At 45.6% G+C, this 26,441-nt stretch overlaps 1 protein-coding gene across 1 annotated transcript in view; it reads left to right on the plus strand.

The window, feature by feature from the left end:
• The window catches only part of COL24A1 (collagen type XXIV alpha 1 chain), a 979,161-nt gene that overhangs the window by 894,249 nt on the left and 58,471 nt on the right, over positions 1–26,441 (plus strand). Inside the window, exons 48-51 of the mRNA XM_078645481.1 lie at positions 15,911–16,018; positions 19,312–19,419; positions 19,516–19,569; positions 25,558–25,620. Of these exons, the coding sequence (XP_078501607.1) occupies positions 15,911–16,018; positions 19,312–19,419; positions 19,516–19,569; positions 25,558–25,620 (333 nt within the window). The remainder of the gene's footprint in view (positions 1–15,910; positions 16,019–19,311; positions 19,420–19,515; positions 19,570–25,557; positions 25,621–26,441) is intronic.

The following is a 26,441-nucleotide window of genomic DNA, read 5'->3' on the forward strand; positions in this document are numbered from 1 at the left end:
CCATTTGTATAGCGCACTACTCACCCGGGAGGGTCTCAAGGCGCTTGGGGGAAGGGGTATGCTACTGCTCGAACAGCCAGGTCTTGAGTTGTCTCCTGAAGGCGAGATGGTCCTAGGTCAGCCGAAGGTGGATGGGGAGGGAGTTCCATGTCTTGGCAGCCAGGTAAGAGAAGGATCTTCCTCCGGCGGTGGCTCTTTGGATGCGTGGTACGGCGGCGAGGGCGAGGCTGGTGGACCGTAGCTGGCGGGTGGGCGTGTAGAAGGTCATGCGGTCGTTGAGGTACTTGGGGCCCAGGTCGTGGAGAGACTTGTGTGCGTGGGTGAGGAGCCGGAACGTGATCCTCTTGTTGACGGGGAGCCAGTGCAGGTTCCTCAGGTGGCTGGAGACGTGGCAGCGTCGGGGGACATCCAGGATGAGTCGGGCGGAGGCGTTCTGGATGCGCTGGAGTCTTTTCTGTAGTTTGGCTCTGGTTCCGGCGTAGAGGGCGTTTCCGTAGTCCATTCGGCTGGTGACGAGTGCCTGGGTGACTGTCTTCCTGGTCTCGGTCGGGATGCAGCGGAAGATCTTGCGAAGCATACGCAGGGTGTTGAAGCACGATGAGGAGACGGCGTTGACTTGTCTGGTCATCGAGAGGGAGGAGTCCAGGATGAAGCCCAGGTTGCGTGCGTGGTCAGTTGGCTTGGGTGCGGTGCCCAGGGCCGGGGGCCACCAGGAGTCGTCCCAGGCGGAGGGCGAGGATCCCAGGATGAGGACTTCCGTCTTGTCCGAGTTCAGTTTCAGGCGGCTGTCCTTCATCCACTCGGCGACGTCTTTCATCCCTTCGTGTAGGCAGGTTCTGGCGGTGTCGGGGTCTCTGGTGAGGGAGAGGATCAGCTGGGTGTCGTCGGCGTAAGAGATGATGTTGAGGTTGTGCTGGCGTGCGATGGCTGCAAGAGGTCTCATGTAGACGTTGAAGAGGGTGGGGCTGAGTGAGGATCCTTGCGGAACGCCGCAGATGACTTCGGTGGCCTCGGAACGAAACGGGGGGAGGCGGACTCTTTGTGTTCTTCCGGCGAGGAACGAGATGATCCACTCCAGTGCCTTTTCTTGGATACCGATGTTGCTGAGGCGCTGGACTAGGGTGCGGTGGCAGACAGTGTCGAACGCAACGGAGAGGTCCAGGAGGATGAGGGCCACTGTTTCCCCCTTGTCGAGCAGGGTCCGGATGTCATCGGTGGCTGCGATGAGGGCGGTCTCGGTGCTGTGGTTGGCTCTGAAGCCGGACTGTGAGGGGTCGAGGGATCCGTTCGTCTCGAGGAAGGCGGCCAGCTGTCTGTTGACGATCTTCTCGATGACTTTGGCAGGAAAAGGGAGGAGCGAGATGGGGCGGAAGTTTTTGAGGTCGGTGGGGTCCGCTGTTGGTTTCTTCAGGAGGGCGCTGAGCTCGGCGTGCTTCCAGCTCTCCGGGAAGGTGGCGGTGTTGAAGGAGGTGTTGATGATGTTCCGGAGTTGGGGTGCGATGGTGGAGTCGGCCTTGTTGAAGATGTGGTGTGGGCAGGGGTCAGTCGGTGATCCGGAGTGGATGGTGTTCATCGTGCGGGCTGTGTCCTCGGTGGTCACCGTGGTCCAGGTGCGGAGGGTGGTGGTGGTGGTGGGGGGCGTTGGTTCGACGGTGGGGTGCATGGCTGGAGCGCTGAAGCTGTTGTGGATGTCGGCGATCTTGCAGTGGAAGAACGAGGCGAGGGAGTCGCAGAGGTCTTGTGACGGAGTGATGTCGTTGGTGCCGGTGCTGGGGTTGGAGAACTCCTTGACGATGCTGAAGAGTTCCTTGCTGTCGTGGGTATTGTTGTCCAGTCGTTCCTTCAGGGATTTCTTCTTGGTGGTGCGGATAAGCTGGTGGTGCTTGCGGGTGGCGTGTTTGAGGGCGGTCATGTTGTCGGTGGTCCGGTCGAGGAGCCAGGCTTTCTCGAGAGTGCGGCAGGTCTTCTTGGAGTCCTTGAGTTCGTCGGTGAACCAGGATGCCTTCTTGCTTCTGGGTCTGCTGGGAGGGTACTTCAGTGGTGCGAGGTCGTCAGCGCAGGCGGTCAGCCACTGTGTGAAGTTCCGGGCTGCTTCGTTGGGGTCCGTTGCGCTGGCGGGTGGGTTCTGGCTGAGAGAGGCGGTGAGCTGCTATGTGGTGATCTTACTCCAGCTTCTGTGGGGAACCTGTGGCGGGTGGTGGTGGGTCGTGGTTCTTCTGAAGCTGAAGTGGACGCAGCTGTGGTCGGTCCAGTGGAGTCCGGTGGCGTGGCTGAAGGTGATGTGCTTGCTGGATGAAAAGACGGGATCAAGAGTGTGGCCGGCGTAGTGGGTGGGGGTGTTGACCAGTTGCTTGAGTCCGAGGTTGGCGAGGTTGTCCAGCAGGGCTGCGGTGTTGCGGTCCTTGTTGTTCTCCAGGTGAAAGTTGAGGTCTCCAAGGAGGATGTAGTCGGCGGAGGGGAGGTCGTGCGGGCTGATGAAGTCTGTGATGTCATCGCTGAATTATGTGCGTGGTCCCGGGGGTCTGTAGACGAGGGTGCCTCTGAGGGTCGTCTTTGGGTCGGTGTGAATCTGGAAGTGGAGATGTTCGGCTGCGGCGAAGGTGTCGTTGGAGTCGGTCGTGATGCGGATGGTGTTTCTGTGGACGATTGCGATGCCTCCTCCGGTCTGGTTGACGCGGTCCTTCCTGATGATCTTGAACCCGTCCGGGATGGCGATGGCGATGTCGGGTGCAGAGGAGGCGTTCATCCAGGTTTCCGTGAGGAAGGCGACGTCCGGTGATGTTGCGTCGAGGAGGTTCCAGAGTTCCACGGTGTGTCTGTGGACGGAGCGGGTGTTGAGCAGGATGCACTTGAGGTGGTTGCTGCTGGTGCTTGACTTGGCGGGTGCGGTGCAGGTTCGGAGGCAGGTGAACTTGCAGGTACAGCAGGTGAAGGGTCCGTGGGTGCGTCTCGGGGTGGCTCGGCAGCAGGCGGGGTTCCGGCCGGCATTAAGTGTGCTGAGAGTGGCGGCGTCGTAGGTCAGTCGGGTAGTCTTGCATCGGCGGTGGGAGCCAGGGGTCCTGGCACTGGGCGCGGTCCAGGCGCGGACGGGCGCAGACGGGCTTACCTTTGGCGCGCCTTTGGCGCACAATCGGCGCGCCCGCTGCGCGTGGGAGCGGGCATCATAAGTAATGCGCCGGGAGGGCGGGTCAGCTGGGTGGCGAATGGGCGGCGGTGGGCGGGGCCGCAGGAGCAGCGGCGGGAAGAAGGTGCGAGCGGCCGGCTCGGCGGTGGCTGGGTCACGCAGGCAGGCAGGCAGTCGGCGTCAGCGGGAGCAGGAGGGGGTGACCAGGCCAAGGTAAGGCGCTGTGGTCACTCTTCCATCTGCCAGAATGCCCTGCCCTAGACCGAGGCTGGAGTAGGTCCACCATAAGCTGTAACAGCCAAGACTGGCCCATTGTCATTCTGTACGTAACAATCAGCCGCAGACAAAATGACAATGGGCGGGATGGGGCTGCTCTTGTGCCCCGAGGATGAGTGCGAGGCGGCCCCATCCGGGAGTTGAGGCTTCTTCAGGGGAACAGTTCTGCTCCCTTCAAACTCCAAAATTACGTACAAAAGGCATCCGTAAAAGGGATTGTCGCGGACAACTGACGTGAGATCCAAATCACGGACGGTATGTGAAATTTACGGAGGGTTGGTCACCCTAGATAGCAAGCACAGTAACCATCACAAACCACTGATACATTTCTTTGAGTCACAAGGAAGGAGGTTGGCTCTTCCATGACACGTTTCCCCTTTAAGAGTCGCAATGTTGATTAATATGTGACTTGACTCTTTCCTTCAGCACATTATAAATGGGGATTTTACATCAGCAAAACATCAAATTTCGCAGACTGTGAAGATTCATATTTTATAACAGCGAGCTTTGCGAGGGCAAAAACCTTTGATAAATCAGGCCGAGGAAAGACATGTCAGCGGGAAGATATGAATGAAAGCCTAACTGCTGCCACCTGGTGGTTCAGTGTACTATTTGCAAGGATATTCCAAATTCTCAGATGTTGCTGGCTATTCAGAGATCATTTAATCTTTTAGGGGTTCTTGTGACAAACCAAACTGTTTGTGGTTGCGTGTAAGAAGGAAACAGAAATGTGAAATAATTATATTCAGAAGAGGATTCATTTCAAAACTGTCGTGAAGTACAGTAATGCCAATAAAACAGAGCACCAGAAACCTATGCATAATACATAATATATTTCTGCTAACAAACACTGAAAGAAAACAGACCCTGTTGTGCAGAGTTACTGGTGCAGACGTCTGTGGTTTTTAAACAAGACATACATTGGTCCTGATTCAAGTTCCTTATTTTACAAAAAAAGAAAGATCTGATGCGTTCCTAACATCCTGCGGTTTCAAGAATGCTTTCTTGAAGTAAACCTACACTGCCATTTGACTTTACTTGAGGAAACGGTTAAATAGGCGTAAGTGATACCATTTTTGAGTTCCGTCCGTCCCACACATGATTGGTCCCAGTACGGCCACTCGCAGTTTGCCGAGTAGAGAACATCCGCAGCTCCACGGAGGGAAGCTTCCTAAATGTGCTCTTAAAACCTCTACTGTTTCCAGGCCTGGCTCAGCAGAGACCTTTGTTCAGTGCGTGGATTTATCGGGTTACTGCTCTTGCTGTTGGAAAAGTAAATATTCTCTTCGCCACTGTTTGTGTAAAATAAAGCATCGCCATGAATGACACTACAGAAAATGAGGCTTCTCTGTGCTTAATCCACATGTTCTTGGTTGCAGAAGCACGCATGCGAATGCACTCGCGCACACGCAATCCATGTGCGACTATAAACCAAGGGCCTCCACATACAGAGAGGACGAAGAGCACAGACAGCAGCTTTGCACCGTCCCACACAGACCCACAACCACACGCCACAAGTACAACAAACGTGGTTGCAGTGCGAGTATCCCTCACATTGGCAGAAGAATAAAAGAATAGACAGCAGCAGTGCAATGTTCTGTGCATGCACACCTACAGCATATGCAGCAGGGCAAGGTTCTGTACTCCCAAACTTATCGCATATTCGTCGGTGCAATTTTCTGTACACGCACACACACAGCATATGCAGCAGTGCAAGGTTCTGTGCACTCACACCTACAGCATATGCAGCAGTGCAAGGGTCTGTACTTGCAAACCTACAGCATATGCAGCAGTGCAATGTTCTGTACATCCACACCTACGGCATATGCAGCAGTGCAAGGTTCTGTACACGCACATCTATAGCATATGCAGCAGTGCAAGTTTCCGTACTCACACACCTAGAGCATAAGCAGCATTGCAAGGTTCTGTACACGCACACCTACAGCATATGCAGCAGTGCAAGAGATAGCAGCAGTGTAAGGTTCTGAACACGCACGACTACAGCATATGCAGCAGTGCAATGTTCTGTACATCCACACCTACGGCATATGCAGCAGTGCAAGGTTCTGTGCACTCACACCTACAGCATATGCAGCAGTGCAAGGTTCTGTCCTTGCAAACCTACAGCATATGCAGCAGTACAAGGTTCTGTGCACTCACACCTACAGCATATGCAGCAGTGCAAGTTTCCATACACACACACCTACGGCATATGCAGCAGTGCAAGTTTCTGTACACGCATACCTACAACATATCCTGCAGTGCAAGGTTCCATACACACAAACATACAGCTTATGCAGTAGTGCAAGTTTCTGTAAACGCACACCTACAGCATATGCAGCAGTACAATGTTCTGTACACGCACACCTACAGCATATGCAGCAGTGCAAGGTTCCATACATGCACACCTACAGCATATTCAGCAGTGCAAGAGATAGCAGCAGTGCAAGGTTCTGAATACGCACACCTACAGCATATGCAGCAGTGCAGGGTTCCATACACAACACTTACAGCATATGCAGCAGTACAAGCGATAGCAGCATTGCAAGTTTCCATACATGCACACTTACAGCATATGCAGCAGTGCAAGGTTCTGTACACGCACATCTATAGCATATGCAGCAGTGCAAGTTTCCGTACTCACACACCTAGAGCATAAGCAGCATTGCAAGGTTCTGTACACGCACACCTACAGCATATGCAGCAGTGCAAGAGATAGCAGCAGTGTAAGGTTCTGAACACGCACGACTACAGCATATGCAGCAGTGCAATGTTCTGTACATCCACACCTACGGCATATGCAGCAGTGCAAGGTTCTGTGCACTCACACCTACAGCATATGCAGCAGTGCAAGGTTCTGTCCTTGCAAACCTACAGCATATGCAGCAGTACAAGGTTCTGTGCACTCACACCTACAGCATATGCAGCAGTGCAAGTTTCCATACACACACACCTACGGCATATGCAGCAGTGCAAGTTTCTGTACACGCATACCTACAACATATCCTGCAGTGCAAGGTTCCATACACACAAACATACAGCTTATGCAGTAGTGCAAGTTTCTGTAAACGCACACCTACAGCATATGCAGCAGTACAATGTTCTGTACACGCACACCTACAGCATATGCAGCAGTGCAAGGTTCCATACATGCACACCTACAGCATATTCAGCAGTGCAAGAGATAGCAGCAGTGCAAGGTTCTGAATACGCACACCTACAGCATATGCAGCAGTGCAAGGTTCCATACACAACACTTACAGCATATGCAGCAGTACAAGCGATAGCAGCATTGCAAGTTTCCATACCAGGTGACCATCCCTCGCACTAGACTGGCCAGAGTCGGTGGCCGCTCCTTCAGTTTCCTTGCTGCCAAGCTATGGAACAGTTTGCCTGAAACCATACGGGGGATTCAAGACCTTTTAGCCTTTAGAAAGGCCGTCAAAACCCATCTTTTCCAATAATCTGTCTTCCATTTCTGTTACTTTCACTTTGCATTTTGTCTGCTCACAGCGCCGGGACGCCCCTTGGCTGGGGCAGCCGTGCGCTATATAAATCCACATAACATTAACATTAACATTAACATACATGCACACTTACAGCATATGCAGCAGTGCAAGGTTCTGTACACGCACACCTACAGTATATGCAGCACTGCAGGAGACAGCAGCAGTACAAGGTTCTATACACGCACACCTACAGCATATGCAACAGTGCAAGGTTCCATACACGCACACCTACAGCTTATGCAGCAGTGCACGGTTCTGTACACGCACACCTACAGCATATGCTGCAGAGCAAGGTTCCATACATGCACGCCTACAGCATATGCAGCAGTGCAAGGTTCCATACATGCACACCTACAGCATATGCAGCAGTGCAAGAGATAGCAGCAGTGCAAGGTTCTGAACACGCACGCCTACAGCATATGCAGCAGTACAATGTTCTGTACATCCACACCTACAGCATATGCAGCAGTACAATGTTCTGTACACGCACACCTACAGCATATGCAGCAGTGCAAGGTTCTGTACACGCACATCTATAGCATATGCAGCAGTGCAAGAGATAGCAGCAGTGCAAGGTTCCATACATGCACACCTACAGCATATGCAGCACTGCAGGAGACAGCAGCAGTACAAGGTTCTATACACGCACACCTACAGCATATGCAGCAGTGCAAGGTTCCATACATGCACACCTACAGCATATGCAGCAGTGCAAGAGATAGCAGCAGTGCAAGGTTCTGAACACGCACGCCTACAGCATATGCAGCAGTACAATGTTCTGTACACGCACACCTACAGCATATGCAGCAGTGCAAGGTTCCATACCTGCACACCTACAGCATATGCAGCAGTGCAAGAGATAGCAGCAGTGCAAGGTTCTGAACACGCACGCCTACAGCATATGCAGCAGTACAATGTTCTGTACACGCACACCTACAGCATATGCAGCAGTGCATGGTTCTGTACATGCACACCTACAGCATATGCAGCAGTGCAAGGTTCCATACATGCACACCTACAGCATATGCAGCAGTGCAAGAGATAGCAGCAGTGCAAGGTTCTGAACACGCACGCCTACAGCATATGCAGCAGTACAATGTTCTGTAAACACACACCTACAGCATATGCAGCAGTGCAAGGTTCTGTACACGCACATCTATAGCATATGCAACAGTGCAAGTTTCCGTACTCACACACCTAGAGCATAAGCAGCATTGCAAGGTTCTGTACATGCACACCTACAGCATATGCAGCAGTGCAAGGTTCCATACATGCAAACCTACAGCATATGCAGCAGTGCAAGAGATAGCAGCAGTGCAAGGTTCTGAACACGCACGCCTACAGCATATGCAGCAGTACAATGTTCTGTAAACGCACACCTACAGCATGAACAGCAGTCCAAGGTTCTGTACACGCACACCTACAGTATATGCAGCAGTGCAAGAGATAGCAGCAGTGTAAGGTTCTGTACACGCACACCTACAGTATAAGCAGCAGTCCAAGGTTCTGTACACGCACACCTACAGCATATGCAGCAGTGCAAGAGATAGCAGCAGTGTAAGGTTCTGAACACGCACGACTACAGCATATGCAGCAGTGCAATGTTCTGTACACGCATACCTACAGCATATACAGCAGTCCAAGGTTCTGTACATGCACACCTACAGTATAAGCAGCAGTGCAAGGTTCTGAACAACCATACCTACAGCATATGCACCCGTGTAATGTTCAGCACACACACACCTACAGCTTATGCAACAGTGAAAGGTTCCCTCACATGTACAGATGAAAGGCATAATCTTCCAGGCCACCTTTATTCAATTTTGAATTTTAGTTACACAACATCAACCCTGCTTCAGAATGGGGATGTTGCTCTTAGACTGATATTCAATATTAGTGTCAGCCCTCCATCTACCCGATGTTTTATGTGTGTCATAGTTGCAATTGGTTGGCACGATCAATCACTTTTGGGGACAGGTACTTATTTTTCATCATCAGATTGGGACCCAGGTCAAAAACGAGAAGCAAAAAAAGGGAGGAAGAGAAAGACTTGAAAATAGACAAAGGGAGAAAGCAAGGATGGAAAAGAACATGCATGGTGATGTTAGACCTGTATTTAAATTAGCGGATAATTTTGCTACCTTTGTTATTTTCAAGGCCCTCTGAAATGCCTCGGTATGAAGAACTGAAAACTGAAACTATAAGAGAAGCTTGACAGTCTGTTAAAAATCGTTTGTTTACATGTATCTGTTCCTGTCGATATTTTGGTTAATTCTGTTTAAGTATGTGTGAGACGTGCAAGTGCCGTTTATACAGAACTTCCTCTTGCATTGTCCATATGAACTCTGCAAAATCCCCATTTCGATTCTTATTTTCAGGCTACATTTAAAAACGAGATCCTGCCTTATGGCACTCCCTTGTGCGCTATTCAGATTATTGTCATCATCATTAGGCGATATTGACGAACATGCTTGCCCAATAATGATTCCTTAACTTCCCTGTGTCACGGCACTATGATTTACACATAGCAAACTCAAGGCCCTCTTGCGACTTGTCCATCCACCTCACAGAAACCTGCAGTTTTAGGTCCTGGGGATGAACACAGTACTAGGGAACCTGAAAATGGGGAAATAGCGTTAGTCTCTCTCCAAAACGGGTTTCTTTGCTTCTAACATCCACTGAAATATACCTTTACTCTCTGTCCAAAACTGGTTACTTTGCTTCTACCATCCACTGAAACATACATTTACTCTCTGTCCAAAACTGGTTACTTTGCTTCTACCATCCACTGAAACATACCTTTACTGTCTCTCCAAAACTGGTTACTTTGCTTCTACGATCAACTGAAACATACCTTTACTCTCGTTCAAAAACGGGTTTCTTTCCTTCTACCATCCACTGAAACATACCTTTAGTCTTGCTCCAAAACTGGTTTATTTGCTTCTACCATCCACTGAAACATACCTTTACTCTCTGTCCAAAACTGGTTTCTTTGCTTCTACCATCCACTGAAACATACCTTTACTCTCGTTCCAAAACTGGTATCTTTCCTTCTACCATCCACTGAAACATACCTTTAGTCTTGCTCCAAAATTGGTTTATTTGCTTCTACCGTCCACTGAAACATACCTTTACTCTCTGTCCAAAACTGGTTTCTTTGCTTCTACCATTCACTGAAACATACCTTTAGTCTCTGTCCAAAACTGGTTTCTTTGCTTCTACCATCCACTGAAACATACCTTTACTCTCGTTCCAAAACTGGTATCTTTCCTTCTACCATCCACTGAAACATACCTTTAGTCTTGCTCCAAAACTGGTTTATTTGCTTCTACCATCCACTGAAACATACCTTTACTCTCTGTCCAAAACTGGTTTCTTTGCTTCTACCATTCACTGAAACATACCTTTAGTCTCTGTCCAAAACTGGTTTCTTTCCTTCTACCATCCACTGAAACATACCTTTACTCTCTGTCCAAAACTGGTATCTTTCCTTCTACCATCCACTGAAACATACCTTTAGTCTTGCTCCAAAACTGGTTTATTTGCTTCTACCATCCACTGAAACATACCTTTACTCTCTGTCCAAAACTGGTTTCTTTGCTTCTACCATTCACTGAAACATACCTTTACTCTCGTTCCAAAACTGGTATCTTTCCTTCTACCATCCACTGAAACATACCTTTAGTCTCTGTCCAAAACTGGTTTCTTTCCTTCTACCATCCACTGAAACATACCTTTACTCTCTGTCCAAAACTGGTTTCTTTCCTTCTGCCATCCACTGAAACATACCTTTAGTCTTGCTCCAAAACTGGTTTATTTGCTTCTACCATCCACTGAAACATACCTTTAGTCTTGCTCCAAAACTGGTTTATTTGCTTCTACCATCCACTGAAACATACCTTTACTCTCTGTCCCAAACTGCTTTCTTTCCTTCTACCATCCACTGAAACATACCTTTACTCTCTGTCCAAAACTGGTTTCTTTCCTTCTACCATCCACTGAAACATACCTTTAGTCTTGCTCCAAAACTGGTTTATTTGCTTCTACCATCCACTGAAACCCATCCACTGAAACATACCTTTAGTCTTGCTCCAAAACTGGTTTATTTGCTTCTACCATCCACTGAAACATACCTTTACTCTCTGTCCAAAACTGGTTTCTTTCCTTCTACCATCCACTGAAACATACCTTTAGTCTTGCTCCAAAACTGGTTTATGTGCTTCTACCATCCACTGAAACATACCTTTACTCTCTGTCCAAAACTGGTTTCTTTCCTTCTATTATCCACTGAAACATACCTTTAGTCTTGCTCCGAAACTGGTTTATTTGCTTCTACCGTTTACTGAAACATACCTTTACCCTCTGTCCAAAACTGGTTTCCTTGCTTCTACCATCCACTGAAACATACCTTTAGTCTTGCTCCAAAACTGGTTTATTTGCTTCTACCATCCACTGAAACATACCTTTACTCTCTGTCCAAAACTGGTTTCTTTCCTTCTATCATCCACTGAAACATACCTTTAGTCTTGCTCCAAAACTGGTTTATTTGCTTCTACCAGCCACTGAAACATACCTTTACTCTCTGTCCAAAACTGGTTTCTTTCCTTCTATTATCCACTGAAACATACCTTTAGTCTTGCTCCAAAACTGGTTTATTTGCTTCTACCATTTACTGAAACATACCTTTACCCTCTGTCCAAAACTGGTTTCCTTGCTTCTACCATCCACTGAAACATACCTTTAGTCTTGCTCCAAAACTGGTTTATTTGCTTCTACCATCCACTGAAACATACCTTTATCTCTGTCCAAAACGGGTTTCTTTCCTTCTATCATCCACTGAAACATACCTTTAGTCTTGCTCCAAAACTGGTTTATTTGCTTCTACCATCCACTGAAACATACCTTTACCCTCTGTCCAAAACTGGTTTCCTTGCTTCTACCATCCACTGAAACATACCTTTACTCTCTGTCCAAAACTGGTTTCTTTCCTTCTACCATCCACTGAAACATACCTTTACTCTCGTTCCAAAACTGGTATCTTTCCTTCTACCATCCACTGAAACATACCTTTAGTCTTGCTCCAAAACTGGTTTATTTGCTTCTACCATCCACTGAAACATACATTTACTCTCTGTCCAAAACTGGTTTCTTTGCTTCTACCATTCACTGAAACATACCTTTAGTCTCTGTCCAAAACTGGTTTCTTTCCTTCTACCATCCACTGAAACATACCTTTACTCTCTGTCCAAAACTGGTTTCTTTCCTTCTGCCATCCACTGAAACATACCTTTAGTCTTGCTCCAAAACTGGTTTATTTGCTTCTACCATCCACTGAAACATACCTTTAGTCTTGCTCCAAAACTGGTTTATTTGCTTCTACCATCCACTGAAACATACCTTTACTCTCTGTCCCAAACTGCTTTCTTTCCTTCTACCATCCACTGAAACATACCTTTACTCTCTGTCCAAAACTGGTTTCTTTCCTTCTACCATCCACTGAAACATACCTTTAGTCTTGCTCCAAAACTGGTTTATTTGCTTCTACCATCCACTGAAACATACCTTTACTCTCTGTCCAAAACTGGTTTCTTTCCTTCTACCATCCACTGAAACATACCTTTAGTCTTGCTCCAAAACTGGTTTATGTGCTTCTACCATCCACTGAAACATACCTTTACTCTCTGTCCAAAACTGGTTTCTTTCCTTCTATTATCCACTGAAACATACCTTTAGTCTTGCTCCAAAACTGGTTTATTTGCTTCTACCATTTACTGAAACATACCTTTACCCTCTGTCCAAAACTGGTTTCCTTGCTTCTACCATCCACTGAAACATACCTTTAGTCTTGCTCCAAAACTGGTTTATTTGCTTCTACCATCCACTGAAACATACCTTTACTCTCTGTCCAAAACTGGTTTCTTTCCTTCTATCATCCACTGAAACATACCTTTAGTCTTGCTCCAAAACTGGTTTATTTGCTTCTACCAGCCACTGAAACATACCTTTACTCTCTGTCCAAAACTGGTTTCTTTCCTTCTATTATCCACTGAAACATACCTTTAGTCTTGCTCCAAAACTGGTTTATTTGCTTCTACCATTTACTGAAACATACCTTTACCCTCTGTCCAAAACTGGTTTCCTTGCTTCTACCATCCACTGAAACATACCTTTAGTCTTGCTCCAAAACTGGTTTATTTGCTTCTACCATCCACTGAAACATACCTTTACTCTCTGTCCAAAACTGGTTTCTTTCCTTCTACCATCCACTGAAACATACCTTCTTTAGTCTTGCTCCAAAACTGGTTTATTTGCTTCTACCATCCACTGAAACATACCTTTATCTCTGTCCAAAACTGGTTTCTTTCCTTCTATCATCCACTGAAACATACCTTTAGTCTTGCTCCAAAACTGGTTTATTTGCTTCTACCATCCACTGAAACATACCTTTACCCTCTGTCCAAAACTGGTTTCCTTGCTTCTACCATCCACTGAAACATACCTTTACTCTCTGTCCAAAACTGGTTTCTTTCCTTCTACCATCCACTGAAACATACCTTTAGTCTTGCTCCAAAACTGGTTTATTTGCTTCTACCATCCACTGAAACATACCTTTATTCTCTGTCCAAAACTGGTTTCTTTCCTTCTATCATCCACTGAAACATACCTTTAGTCTTGCTCCAAAACTGGTTTATTTGCTTCTACCATCCACTGAAACATACCTTTACTCTCTGTCCAAAAGTGGTTTCCTTGCTTCTACCATCCACTGAAACATGGCACTTAAAATCCACTAACCTCAATGGACAGCAACCTGGGAACTGTGTCCTGTACTGATGAACCAATCGATGAAAGGAAATCTTTTTCAGTGAGGGAAACAAAGCAACACTATCATGACTTGAAGTATACCAAGACTTTAGCAAAACAGAAAGCAAGGGTATAGGATGTTCGAATAAGTGTACTTTCAATATAACGTAGCAAAGGAAGATGTTCACCGTGGTTGACGTCTCTTTGGCTTGGAAAAGGTCATAAGGCATTCCTTCTCCCTTCATACTGTTTACATAACCACTGACCTTGTGTGTTGATATTCCAGGTCATCAGTAAACACCTCTGTTGTTTTTTCCGATTTCTGGAATGGGATCACATGTTAGCCAGGGAGGTGCCCCCCGCCTTTAGAATTCCCCCAGTGCTAAATCTGCAGTCCCTGTGTCCTAGGAGTCAGCAGATCTTTCATCCCTACATGGATATCTCCACTTTTTTCTCTGCACTATGCTCTGGAGTTGGTTCCTCATTATGTTCTGCCAATCCCGGCTGCAGATTCACAATATCCCCTTCCTGGATCCACAGGTAATCTTGGATTTAGCGGTAGATGAGGACCAAGCCTAGACCTGATTATCATTGAATTCTGATAACATTGCTTAAGGGGAAGAGAGAGAGTATACATACTTAAATAACAATGTTAACTATTGCAATAAGCTTAAATGGTCCCACTATTAATATGTTGTGTTGTACAAGGCCCACTCTGCCAGTGATATGGCCATGCAGCGCCAATCAGGTTTGGTATTTTCTTGCCCATTCTTCCCCAACTCCATGACAGACCTAAGTTTAGAGCTGTGGGAAGTATGACAATATTGTACTTTTTTATTGATAATTAGATGTGTTATAAATATGTTCACTGTAGCCAGAGGTAAAGCCAAGGAGCCTTCATTCTAAATGGGTTATGGGCTTGCAGAGTCCCAGGAAGGTGTCTGAAAAATATAACCATCTGGGTGATGGGTGGTGATGAGTAACCCTGATATCCATCGGCTGGCTTATCTAGACTGTGTTGGGTTGGCAGTTAGAGTTCTATTTCGATGTGCACTGTTATCTGATGGTGTGTGGAGATAATGCGTGCATGCTTTTGTGTATATGCTGGTCTCCAGCTAAGAAGTAGTTTCAGGGGAGTCCAGGATGTGTGTGGGATGTTCTTTCTAATATGTTCTTTTGGACGTTTTTGGGTGTTCTTATTTAGTGGTAAGTGCTGTTGTAAACCTGTTGACATTCAACCATATGGCATGTCTTTGCTGCAATGTTTTTACTGTGTTCTGTTAAATGTATTCCGTAGGAGGCTTTGTTAGTATCGAACGCCATTGTGGTACATTTTCGCCATTTAAGGCATATCTAAATGGTGTTCATGCACCGGCTAGGTACTCTTTAAAGTGTACTGTAGGAATAACCTGTGGAGCTTTGCAGATAAAGATATTTTATAGGATTAAGAAACAAAGGTAAACATCACTCATTTAAAGAAAAAGGCAGCTTTGCATGACAGACAAGGCAGAAAAGCATGATATGCATTCATTAACCTGCCACGCAATAGTGAAGAAACCGCTATAACTCTGTGCTTCAGCTCTGTTTTTGCATTGGTGAGCACGTTGAGACATGCAAATGGAGGACTCAAGGGTATCGGCAAAGCCGCTGTCACCAGCTTAGTTGGTTACAATATTGCTATTGCGCAGGACTCTTCTAAGAGGTAAATCCAGTTACAAACTCCACTGCCAACCCAATGAGATACGCTGGATGGGGATAATTTCCTTGGGAGAAAAGTCTGAATCCTATGTGTCTGCAGTGCCTTCGCCACAGCATTTGGTCTTGAGCTGAATATATTTCAGTGTTCAGAAATACTCCTGAAACTACCCATTCCTAGTGACCAGCACCAGTGACTCTTATGTGTTACGTGGCAACATACATTGATGTATACAACTCAAATTCGACACTGTTTTCAGGGTTGAATAGTAATGGGTGGTATCTGTAATTTGGATTTGGAGGAAAGGTGGTAAATCAGATGTTGGCAAATTCTCTGCTGTTTGAGAATCCTCCAAAAGCAGACGTATCACCTGCATCATGTATCACCGGTTAACAATCCCCTCTAAATCAGCCTAAGTTTGAGGACAGCTTGTATTTGTGTCCGCCATTTTCATATCCTGCCCTGTTATGATAATTACTTACTGATTTGCTCTCTTCTGTTTAGGGTGAAAAGGGCGGTCCTGGTTTATTGGGGTTGGCAGGATACCCAGGCTCGATTGGAGAGAAAGGATTGCCAGGCACGCGAGGAAGCCCAGGGGCACCAGGAACAAAGGTATCTCAAAGATTGGTGGCATTGGCTTGTAAAAAATAACCAGTTCATACTAATCAAACTCCCATACTGGGATCATTGTGTCATCAAAGTAAATATTGTATCTATTGACTAGAACAGTCTCATATGGCTTATATTATAAAGTTTAGTTTATACACATGCAATTGTCATTTCTCTGATCTGTTCATGTATATTTCTGCAGTTAGACTGGAAAATGTACAAAGTATAGAAAATTGGTAGAGCCAGGAGCCAATATCAAGATGTTCTAAGCTGTGCAACAAGCTGATGAAGATATGACTGGGCCTAATGTGCCTTCATATGACTTTTGAACTTCTGAAAGCTCTTCCATACCTTGTCCCCTCACCTCATGGTTATTGTGATTTATAGAAATCTTACAGTATGCAAGCACATTCATTGGATATTTGTTATACCTTTAATAAAAAAAGAAAATGCGATGTAAATTTGAAAATAAACTTTTTTCGTATGTATAACTCAATAAATGAAAATGAAATTAACCTTTTGTTTAAAAAGCTAAATGTACTTTCCTAAACAACATATATTGAGCGTCACAGAAAAGTTGCCTGGAGTGGATAAAGTCTTAACAACCTGAATGGGTTTACATTGTAATAAAAGTACAGCATTCATGGAAGAATTGTTTTTTTCAGAAACGAATAAACTAAATGTGCAAGATCCAGTTACAGATTCAGACAATGTATATATTTTTCTAATTATAAGTCCAAACGAGCTAACGTCCTTCGAAAAATAAAAGTTGAGTAGTTTTCGTTTAGGTTCACTTTGATATCCTAAACATTTGATTGAATGCTAACACAAGGAGCTCATATAATGACTAACTTTCATTTAGAAAGTAATTAAACTGATTGAAATTGATTTCTGACAAATCCTTTTGTTTATACTTTAGTATTTTTGGCAAAGACCCGCACTTTACCTAAGTTGATTTGTGTAGTGTTTTATTCCATATATTGTTAGCCAGGAAGGCTGACTCTTCACACATATTCTGGTCCTGAGCTGAATATATTTCAGTGTTTATACCTGCTTCACCCACCCAAAAAAGTTTGGCCATATGCTTCAAAACACAACTTCCTCTTCTAATATCAAAAGTCCAGCTATGTTCATCATCGAGTCTTTTCATATATATCTTACATTATATATAATACCCAAAAGCCCACTCCCTTACATCACATCATAACCTCCCTATCCTGTTGGTCACTCCCCACCTTCTCCTTCCAAGTTTTTATCTAAGAGGTGGTCAGCACAGCCCATGTAGTTTTCTCCAAACCACATTGTAGTTTTCTTACAGGTCACACCAGGAAATGGCATTCTTTATTCTCCTCAATTTAGTCCACTCTCAAGTCACTCACTGATCCTATATTGGTTGCACCCTCTCCGTGTCATTGCACCCAGTTTGCCACCGCCACATTATGAGTTATTCCTTCGCTCTAGCTCTTCCAGTGCACTCCAGCCATACATTCACTATCGCACTTTCAAAACCTGAACCACTACCTTCTTCTGCCGTCAATATAAGTTTTTTCTAGACCTTCCTACAAGGTTCATCTATCCTGTACAGTAGCCCCTGGCTGGCGAGAAAACCTCACCGTGCTATAACTCTGTGAGTGCCCGCTAAGCACCTTTGTCATTTTGGACATATAGTGACTGTTCTGTGCTCCTTGTTGAGGCCAGGGAATAACTCTGAGCCTCTTTCTCCCACTTTGTTGAATCTTCTGTTACCATTCCTCCTCCAAGGTTTGATCTGCAGAGAAATCCTTGTCATCGTCCAACAGCTAGAACCTTTCTTCCCACTCCGTCATACCTCTCTTATTAACTTGTATATCTTTCGTGAGAGCACCATATGCCTGTTCTCCTTTCTTTGCATTTGTCTGCCGAATACTGACCGCTTCTGCTTCTTCACAGTAATGGAGTTCTTTGATTGGTCGGTGTGAGAACTCTTTTTGCCTCAGGGTCTCTCCTTCATCTTTTTTTGCTCTCTCAGATCACAAAAAAATGTAAGATGAATATTTAAATGAGAAATGTTGTTGATAGAAGCCAAAACTCGTGTATCATAAAATGTTTCGGCAAAAATATTGTAGACCATCATTATTAGTGCCCCAATAAATTCTGATATATGCGGCCACGCCAGTGACCGCACATTTCCGAATTGAGTTTTGCAGGTTTTATGGCACTTGGTAATTATCGGGTGATAAAATGCATTCCACAAATGCATTTCAGCACGTCAATGCTGACTATATTACTCGCGGAAAAAATGCCCGTAGCCCTGTACCCGGATACCCGGATTTTTGTAGAATAAATTCACTCATTGTAAGGACACAACTCGTAATATGTGATAATTATCACAGACGATAAAGTCAGAACACCTCGGTGTCGGATTTTATAATGTGTGATAATTATTGCACAGAAATCCTGCCCACTGGTAAGGAGGACCATAGTAGTAACAAGAAATATATTCTTAACCAATTTCCCCTTAGAGCCCAAATGGCATGGGCCCTTGTCACATAGGCACCTTGTTACAATGTGCATTCTGAATGATTTCTCCAATGTATGATTAATTTCGAAAGTCCAGGTACCTACTGCAGAATCGTTTGTAACACTTCCAAGTGAGACACATATACTACTGTATACCTTCAGAACATATCAAGCAGTAAATAAACTGTCTTAAGAGTTCAGATGTTATGGAGAAAGTGTGGGAATACAAAGGTTTACGTCTGAATTTTCACTTGGTGGTGAGAAACGCTGCTTTAAAACACCCAAAGTTTCACTCTTCGCCCGCAGAGAAATCCACACAGATGGTTAGATTTCCTGTCATTTGTTTTAATGTTCCCTCCAGATCTTGTTAAATAGATCACCTTTGCTTGTACGCCAAGAGCTCTCGGTGACCCACCAGCAATCTCCCCGAGGTAGATATTTTCCCACTTAAACCTGAAAAAGGTCGAACATCTTCATTGAAACTGACACTATTACCCTAAGCCGTGTTTTAAATAAATAAATAAATACATACCTATTCAATACAGTGGATGCAAAATTGATAAAGACCACTCGCCCCAGGAAATTACGTTTCTGTGTTTTGTACTTTTCTGGTTTATGTACTTCAAGCAACAAAAGACGTCATTTTAATTGTCATGGAAATATTCACTGACTTTGGTTGAGTTCTAGGGTGGATAAAGTTTTCTTATTCAGTGTTTTTTGGAGCTTGCTTATTAAATCATGTCTTCGGCGTCTATTATTTTTAGTATTGATCATGATGGATGTATTTGTACCAACAGGGTGAACCTGGACTTTCTGGCCAACGAGGAAAGGCGGGCAAAAGAGGTCACCCAGGGTCACAGGGTGATCAGGGTAAACCTGGTGAGCCTGGTGTGAAAGGTTTGTCTGTAAGTACATTTGAGGAATTTTCACAAGGCTTTTGAGTGAATACCATCATTCTACAAGTGTGCTGTGAGTGATTGTCAAACCTGTTGCTGTTGCAGGGAGAAGCTGGAGATCAAGGCTTGATGGGGTTTCAAGGATTTCCAGGCCCCAAGGTATGTACTTATCATGCAAGTAGGTTAAAAATATGACACGTTTTTTATTTCCATTTATTTCACAAGTGAAATGTTTCCTTTATATAGTTTGCAGAGTGTAATGTGAGGCCTATTTCCAAAGGACCCAACAATATACTGTCATGTAATATCCTACTCATTTGTTAACATCAGATTATTAAACATATGATTCCTGACCTCTTGCCCATATGCTTTGACCCCCCTCCTCCTCTCAGGGTGCTATTGCCTTTCCACAATTTAGCGTCCACTTCTTCTTTTTTGTTTCTGCCTTTGCTTTTCTTAGCCTTTTTATCACTGTACACAAACATTTCTGACAATGAATTTACTTAGATAACTTATGATTCCTACCTTTTAATTCCCATCACCTTTATTTAGCTGTGCTCCTGTACTTCACCTTACCATACCAACAAGCCTTCATTCTTACCCTGTTTTTCCTTTATTAAATATTTATTTTCTTAGTAGTAAATCACGTGCCATCCTGAGTACGTTTTTGCCCTACAAACGTGCACGTGTTGCATTGCTTTCACGTTTGGCGATTCCTTTGCTTTGACACCATATGTTTGTAATTAACTTGCAAACATAGGGTGCCCCTGCTCGCTCCCGCAAGGGAAACACAAGGGAAACAGGCGCAGGCCCCCTCCTCTCCCCCATCCCCCTGCTGCCTCTCCTTAAAACTTTTTTTTTTACTTTGAGCGAGGGGCGCGTGCTTGTTCTATATTGCACTGGGTGAATCCAGACCAGAGCACAGGAGGGTATTCAGTGGGCTCTCTTTATCAAGATCCGCGCCCCAGAGTATTCGCAAAGGCGCTGCAATGGGATGAGAGAACAATATTTCTAGCGCCTTTTTCTTAGTAGCAGAGTACTTGAAATAACGACTAGTAGCCTATGCTACAGACACTGCAACTAGAAAGACTTTGTAGCTTGTGGCATGTACCCCCCTCCTACCCTCCAGTGCCCCCCACCCTCGTGCCACTGTCCACACACCCCTTTCTTTCACTGGATGATATTGTGCTAGTCAAGCCGTGCGCAGGTTGCAGGGCAGCCGGAGGGCCTGCACTGCACCGCTATCCTACAGTGGAGCAATTCAGAGAGTGGGAGGCTATATCTAGGCATCTCAGAGCTTTGTTCTGCGGAAAGACGGCACACACACATATTCCAGCAGCTCTTTGCTGAATGTTTTGGGATGACAAATGTTGTCACGCTGCCTTTTAGAATGAACAAGTAGTGGGTCGGGGTGTTTTTGTGTGTGCTTAGGTGTGTGTTTTGTGTGTGCTTTTATGTATTTATTTTTGTGTGGGCTCATATGTCTGTCACTGTGTGTGTGTCTTTACGCGTTTGATGCGTTTTTATGAATGTTTGTATGCGTGGTTGTACCTGTGCGTGTTAGTGTGCCCGCGCCTGTCAGATAGTTGGTTTCTGTGTTCGTGTTCTTACCTGTGTGTAAGGAGGCTGCTGTGGAACTCGGAGCCCTGTTGTGTAACGAGGACAGGCGCTGGAGTCTGTTGGGTTGGGGTCCGTCAGCCCGAGCTATCTTGGCTTTGTAAACCTTTCAGGTGTCCTTGCGCACCCATCACCTCCCAGGTCTACGGAGCTCTGACAGAACTCGGACTGTCCAATCCCTCAGCCCCTCACTCCCAGCTCGTCCCTCTGACTACCCTCTACACCCCGCCTTCATCTCCCTGACCGCACACGTATGCCTCGCCCTCACCGGCCCCTCTCACTGTACACACCTGTGCCCGCCCTCACCTGCCCTTCTCACTGTACACACCTGTGCTCTGCTCCCAGATTTACCTGACTGTACGCATCTATGCACCGATCCCGGATCTACTTGAAGCCACACTTAAGCCTCGCCCCCAGATTCCCTTGACTGTTCCTACCTATGCCCTGCCTCACCCATAGCTCCCTTTCATTACACATCTATGCCCCGCCCACATCTCCCTGTGGATGTGCAAGCCTATGCTGCGCCCTTCATCTCCCTGCCTATTCACAATTATGCCCTGTCCTAAATCTCCTTGACTCTTCACACCTTTGCCCCACCCTCTGATCTACAGGACTGTATACATGTATGCCCGCCATCTACAGGACTCTGTGATGTGCACACCTATGGCCCACCCCCTGATTCCCTTGACTGTTCCCACCTATGCCCTGCCTCACAGCTCCTTGTCATTACACATCTATGCACCACCCAGATCTCCCTGACACTACACACCAATATTACGCCCCTGATCTACCTGGCTGTTCCCACCTATGCGGTGCACCAGATCTTTCTGACAGCTGAACAGAGTTCACACATATGCCCCGCCCTCTCCAGAACTCGGTGGTAGTACATATCTGTTCACGTGCATGCCTTTCACTGTCTGGGCCCCTCTACACCTATGTCCCTACCCCGGATCTCCCTTATGGTTCACACGTATGCCCCCCCTATTGATGGTTCACACTTATGCCCTGCCCCCTGGATCTCCCTGATGGTTCACACTTATGCTTTGCCCCAGATGTCGCTGGCAGTTCACACCTCTGTCTCGCACTCCCCAGGTCCATCTGACTGTACAAGTTCCGCCTGAGTGTTCCCCTATGCCCTGCCTCCTGATCCTTCTAGTTCTCCTCCACTATTCCCCACACCCCAGGTCTCAACCCATGTCTCTCTGACTGCACTCCACTGTGCTCACCCCCAGGTACCTCTGACAGTACCCCTATGCCGCACTCCCCTGGTCCATCTGATCCATCTGATCCTAACTCAAGGCCTGTATGACTGCCCCCCCCATTGCCGCCCCCAATGTCCCTCTGACTGCTCTCCCCCTCGCCCAGCCCTCTCTCCCTCTATGTGACCTACATACGTCTCACCTCTTCTTACCGTTGGCCTGGATGTTCATTCACTGCATAGCTATTGCCTTAGTCTGGTTCAATTGTAACGCGAAGGTAGGATTCAAAGGCAGCTGACCTCTGAACTAGAGTTCAAGGTCACGTGTGTCCCCGAGGACCTTCTCCTGGCTGCATCAAGACTAATGCTCCCATGTCTGATACATAAACCTTTGAAGCATAATAATTGGGCAACTGAATAGATAGTTTAGTCGAGTTCTGCAGAAGGACCTGCCTCAAGGTGCTCTTTAGCCTCTAACCTATGCAGGAAGCATAGAAAACGAGCAACTGGTCCCTTCCGAAGCGAAGCAAGCGGCTTATAAATTGACATCTGATCTTTTCATTATAAGAACATCAAACATGGCTTGGACCAATAACTTTGCTTGAGCATATGTATTTGGAATGTTCTAACTAATCTCCTGGACACTTATAGTATGCAATTTATAATATAAATGTAAATGCTATTTTTTCTTTTTGATTTAAAAGTAGCTGAATTTAGCCCACTTTCCTGCCTTCCCAAACGAAGAACAAATAGGTTAATTGGCGAAGATCACACAATGACCCAGATTTTATAACACTGAAGCAGTGCTGAGTGGGCATAGTCTGCGCGTTGTGACCGGAATAATAACTGTGCAGCACCACATTTGTAATGAGTAGCACACCGATGATGTCATTGGCTACACTCCTGCTAAAAATGCTGTGTTAGAACGATGTTAAGCATTGTGCTGCGGTGCAAGGTCGACCCGGCTTTGTCTTGTGAGAGATTTATACTAGTGGTTCGGCCTCCACAGCAAAAACTCATGAGAACAAGCAGTGGCATAGCCAATAGTTCTCGCCTTTGGGACCTTATAAGTATCCAGTTATGCAGCACAATATCCTTGGTGCAACAACATCAAGTGGTGCATGGCTAAACACTTATAAAGTCCCAAAGGCGAGACCTATTGGCTACGCCAATGCTTGTTTGTTATTTCTACAGTGAATATTCCTTTTATAAATGTTTTGACCAGGTGCCACCTAAAGTACGTTTTGCAGCTCTCCTAATCTATCTGATAATGAATGTCATATCCACACACTTCACTGTTGTTCATTGAGCATGTGTAGTTATCCCTCTTTATAATGCAATGTTAAGAATATGTCACTGCACTGTAATGGACGTCACATGCCCCTGGGTTTATAGTGAGAATATTTAATCACACATCATACTAAGATTTTGCAGTAGTGTGGGAGTGAAGTCCCTAGCACAACTGAGGAATACATGGGGCCACACACCTTCAGAATTGGTGTCTCCACTTACTGTAAAAGGAGCAAAGCAAAAGTTACCATTATCACACACTCAGACCTGGAGCAACACCCACTTGCATACAAGAGTACCACTTCTCTCCAGAAGCTCAGAATGGAAGTAAAGATTTTGTTTTTAAAAGAGGACCTTTGCTGAATCTCTACTTACTGGCATAATCCTATCCTCGCACACGATCCAGTGTTTTTCCATACCACTCTTACGGATACTGATCTGTTGCTCTCTATGAAGGTTGGTACTGAAAGAATAATGGTGGGTCATTGCACTGGCTGTAGTGCTTAATTTGTGAAATATTAAGTGCCAGGGCTCTGACCAGGAAGCCACTGCAGCTTGCACCACCCAACGCCCTTGTCATTGCTGCCAAAACAACTACTAATCATCTCTCTCGCATGTAAATGCAACAGTTCAGATGATTCCAGGTCCCCAAAGCTAAAAGAATGGCTGGGGAGGCAGGTATTAGCACTATTTTAATGTATATTGTATTCATAAACAACAGTTGTTCTGTTCATCTCTTAATTAGATGAGCAGGTCCACCATGTGGTAGACTGTTCTAAGTATGGTGTGGACAATTAGGTGCCGTTGCCGAGCACCAGAAACCAATTAAGTGCCGGAGCTGAGCACCAGAAAGCACCGGCACAAATTAAGCACTGACTGGTTCTAAAGTTAGAATGCTTCATTGTGATAGTACTGCATAAAGCTATGTAGTTGACTAAGCATTTGCCACCTCAACTACACATCCATATGAATTAATATTCAGCCTTCGAACTACACCAAGAGTACACATTATGCACATTGAGATACAGAACATGGCACTAGGCCATTTAGGTGGTAAAATATTTGCCACTCCAACAGCACATTCATATCAAGTAATGCTTATACTTTGACTTATGTTGACAATGCACATTACAGGCAACACTGTTCCAAGCCATACAGTTGGCTAAGCATTTACCTCCTCAATGGTACATTCATCTAAAGGTGCACCCATATTTTACACTCTACAAAAAGTACACATTAGAAGTCTTGGCACCTTCGTGCACACAATTTTGCTAAGCTTTTACCACCTCACATCAACAATACTTGCATATCCTCTCAACATTCTACATATCAAATATGCAGTAGCTGTTCACTTAACTTTACCACACTCACATGAACAGAGCACTAACCACAGTAAAAGGCCAAAGATGCTTTCAAGCATTAGACCCACCCAAAGAGGTTCAGTACACTGCATCCGAATAAAAAAAAAATACAATGTCGTCCAACACTCACCTCTATGTACATAATGTGCGACACAGATCCATAACAGAATCTAGCCAACCACTATCCAATATATTCACTAAAGAATAAACTAGTATTTTTTAACTTTACCGGTCACTATCCAGTATGACTCACCTCTAAACAGTACGACATCCCACCAAGTACAGTGTAAACAGACCACTTTTATTGCAGTCAAAGTGTACCCCAGAATCAAAATGGCTCTCCAAATCTCATATTTAACATTTCCAGCAAAACATACAAATGCCAGTAAATCCTTGTACAGATGCACATGACATAACATTAGAAGCCCTGAGCCATTAGAAGTGGGCTGGTGGTGCCCTCCTGCCTATGCATCACAGCCCACATTGAAATGCATAGAAGCCAAGTCTTCAAGTGGTTGCATGTAGAATGCTAAAAAGCACTCACAATCCTAAATATATGTATGCTACATTCTGCAAGAGACAATTGTCCCAATCTCCATATATTTCACGAATTTACTAGTAGAATTTGACTTAATATTAGGTACAAAATAAAATACCAATAAAGTGTCTTTATATTCCCAGGGTCCAAATGGAGACATTGGTGTTCTTGGAATTCTAGGCCCTAAAGGTCCCGTTGGACAGATTGTAAGTACATTATATAATTTTTGCAAATAAGCTACAAATATTTATGGTTAATTAGAACCATTACTTCATGAACAGTATCCCTTTCGAGTTTGTTCATTTAGTCTTTCTAACAAGTTACTAGTTTATTTTATTGTCTGGGTGCATTAAAATCACATTTGTTGTGCTATTGTATTGTTGGTCTCAGATACAAAACATATATAGACAGGGGACATTTAGGGGCTCATTAAGATGTCAAGCGGAAAGCCTCCTCCTGACAGTCGGAATCTCCTCGACTGCGTCAGAGTCCTTCCGACCGCCTCGTTGGTACATTCCGCCTGCCCGATTATGATGTTCTCAGTAGGAACGTAAACCACACGGTCATTCCGAATCGGTTCCGATTGACTCGCGGAGTATTCATGTTGGTCGGAGCCTCATCGTACAACCCTATGGACAGCTTTTCCGCCCTCGAGATTATGCTTTTCAACAGCCTTCCTGCATCGGCCTGTCCGACACAGAAAGCCTGTCGAAAACTGACTTTGGGGGCCACAGGCAGGGCCCCCTAGCCTCCGCGGCCACGGTTGATGGACGAGGGACCCCCCCTGTAAAACCCTGCACTGTGTGGCAGGCACCATGGGGTGCCTGCAACAAGGTGCAGGCTTTTCCACACACACACCATTTTCCCTGTAGGAGCTTGTGTTACGGACGGTTGTCGGGCGTAATAGAAGCTCCCATAAGAAACAATGGGAATCCAACCAAACAGTGTTCGGTCGCATCGTTATCCGGCGGTCAGAACCGCCGACCGCAAGCCGGTCGGTCCCAATTCTGAGTTGGTGCCGACATCG

Source organism: Lissotriton helveticus, chromosome 1_1 (assembly GCF_964261635.1).
Source record: "Lissotriton helveticus chromosome 1_1, aLisHel1.1, whole genome shotgun sequence".
Classification (NCBI taxonomy): domain Eukaryota; kingdom Metazoa; phylum Chordata; class Amphibia; order Caudata; family Salamandridae; genus Lissotriton; species Lissotriton helveticus.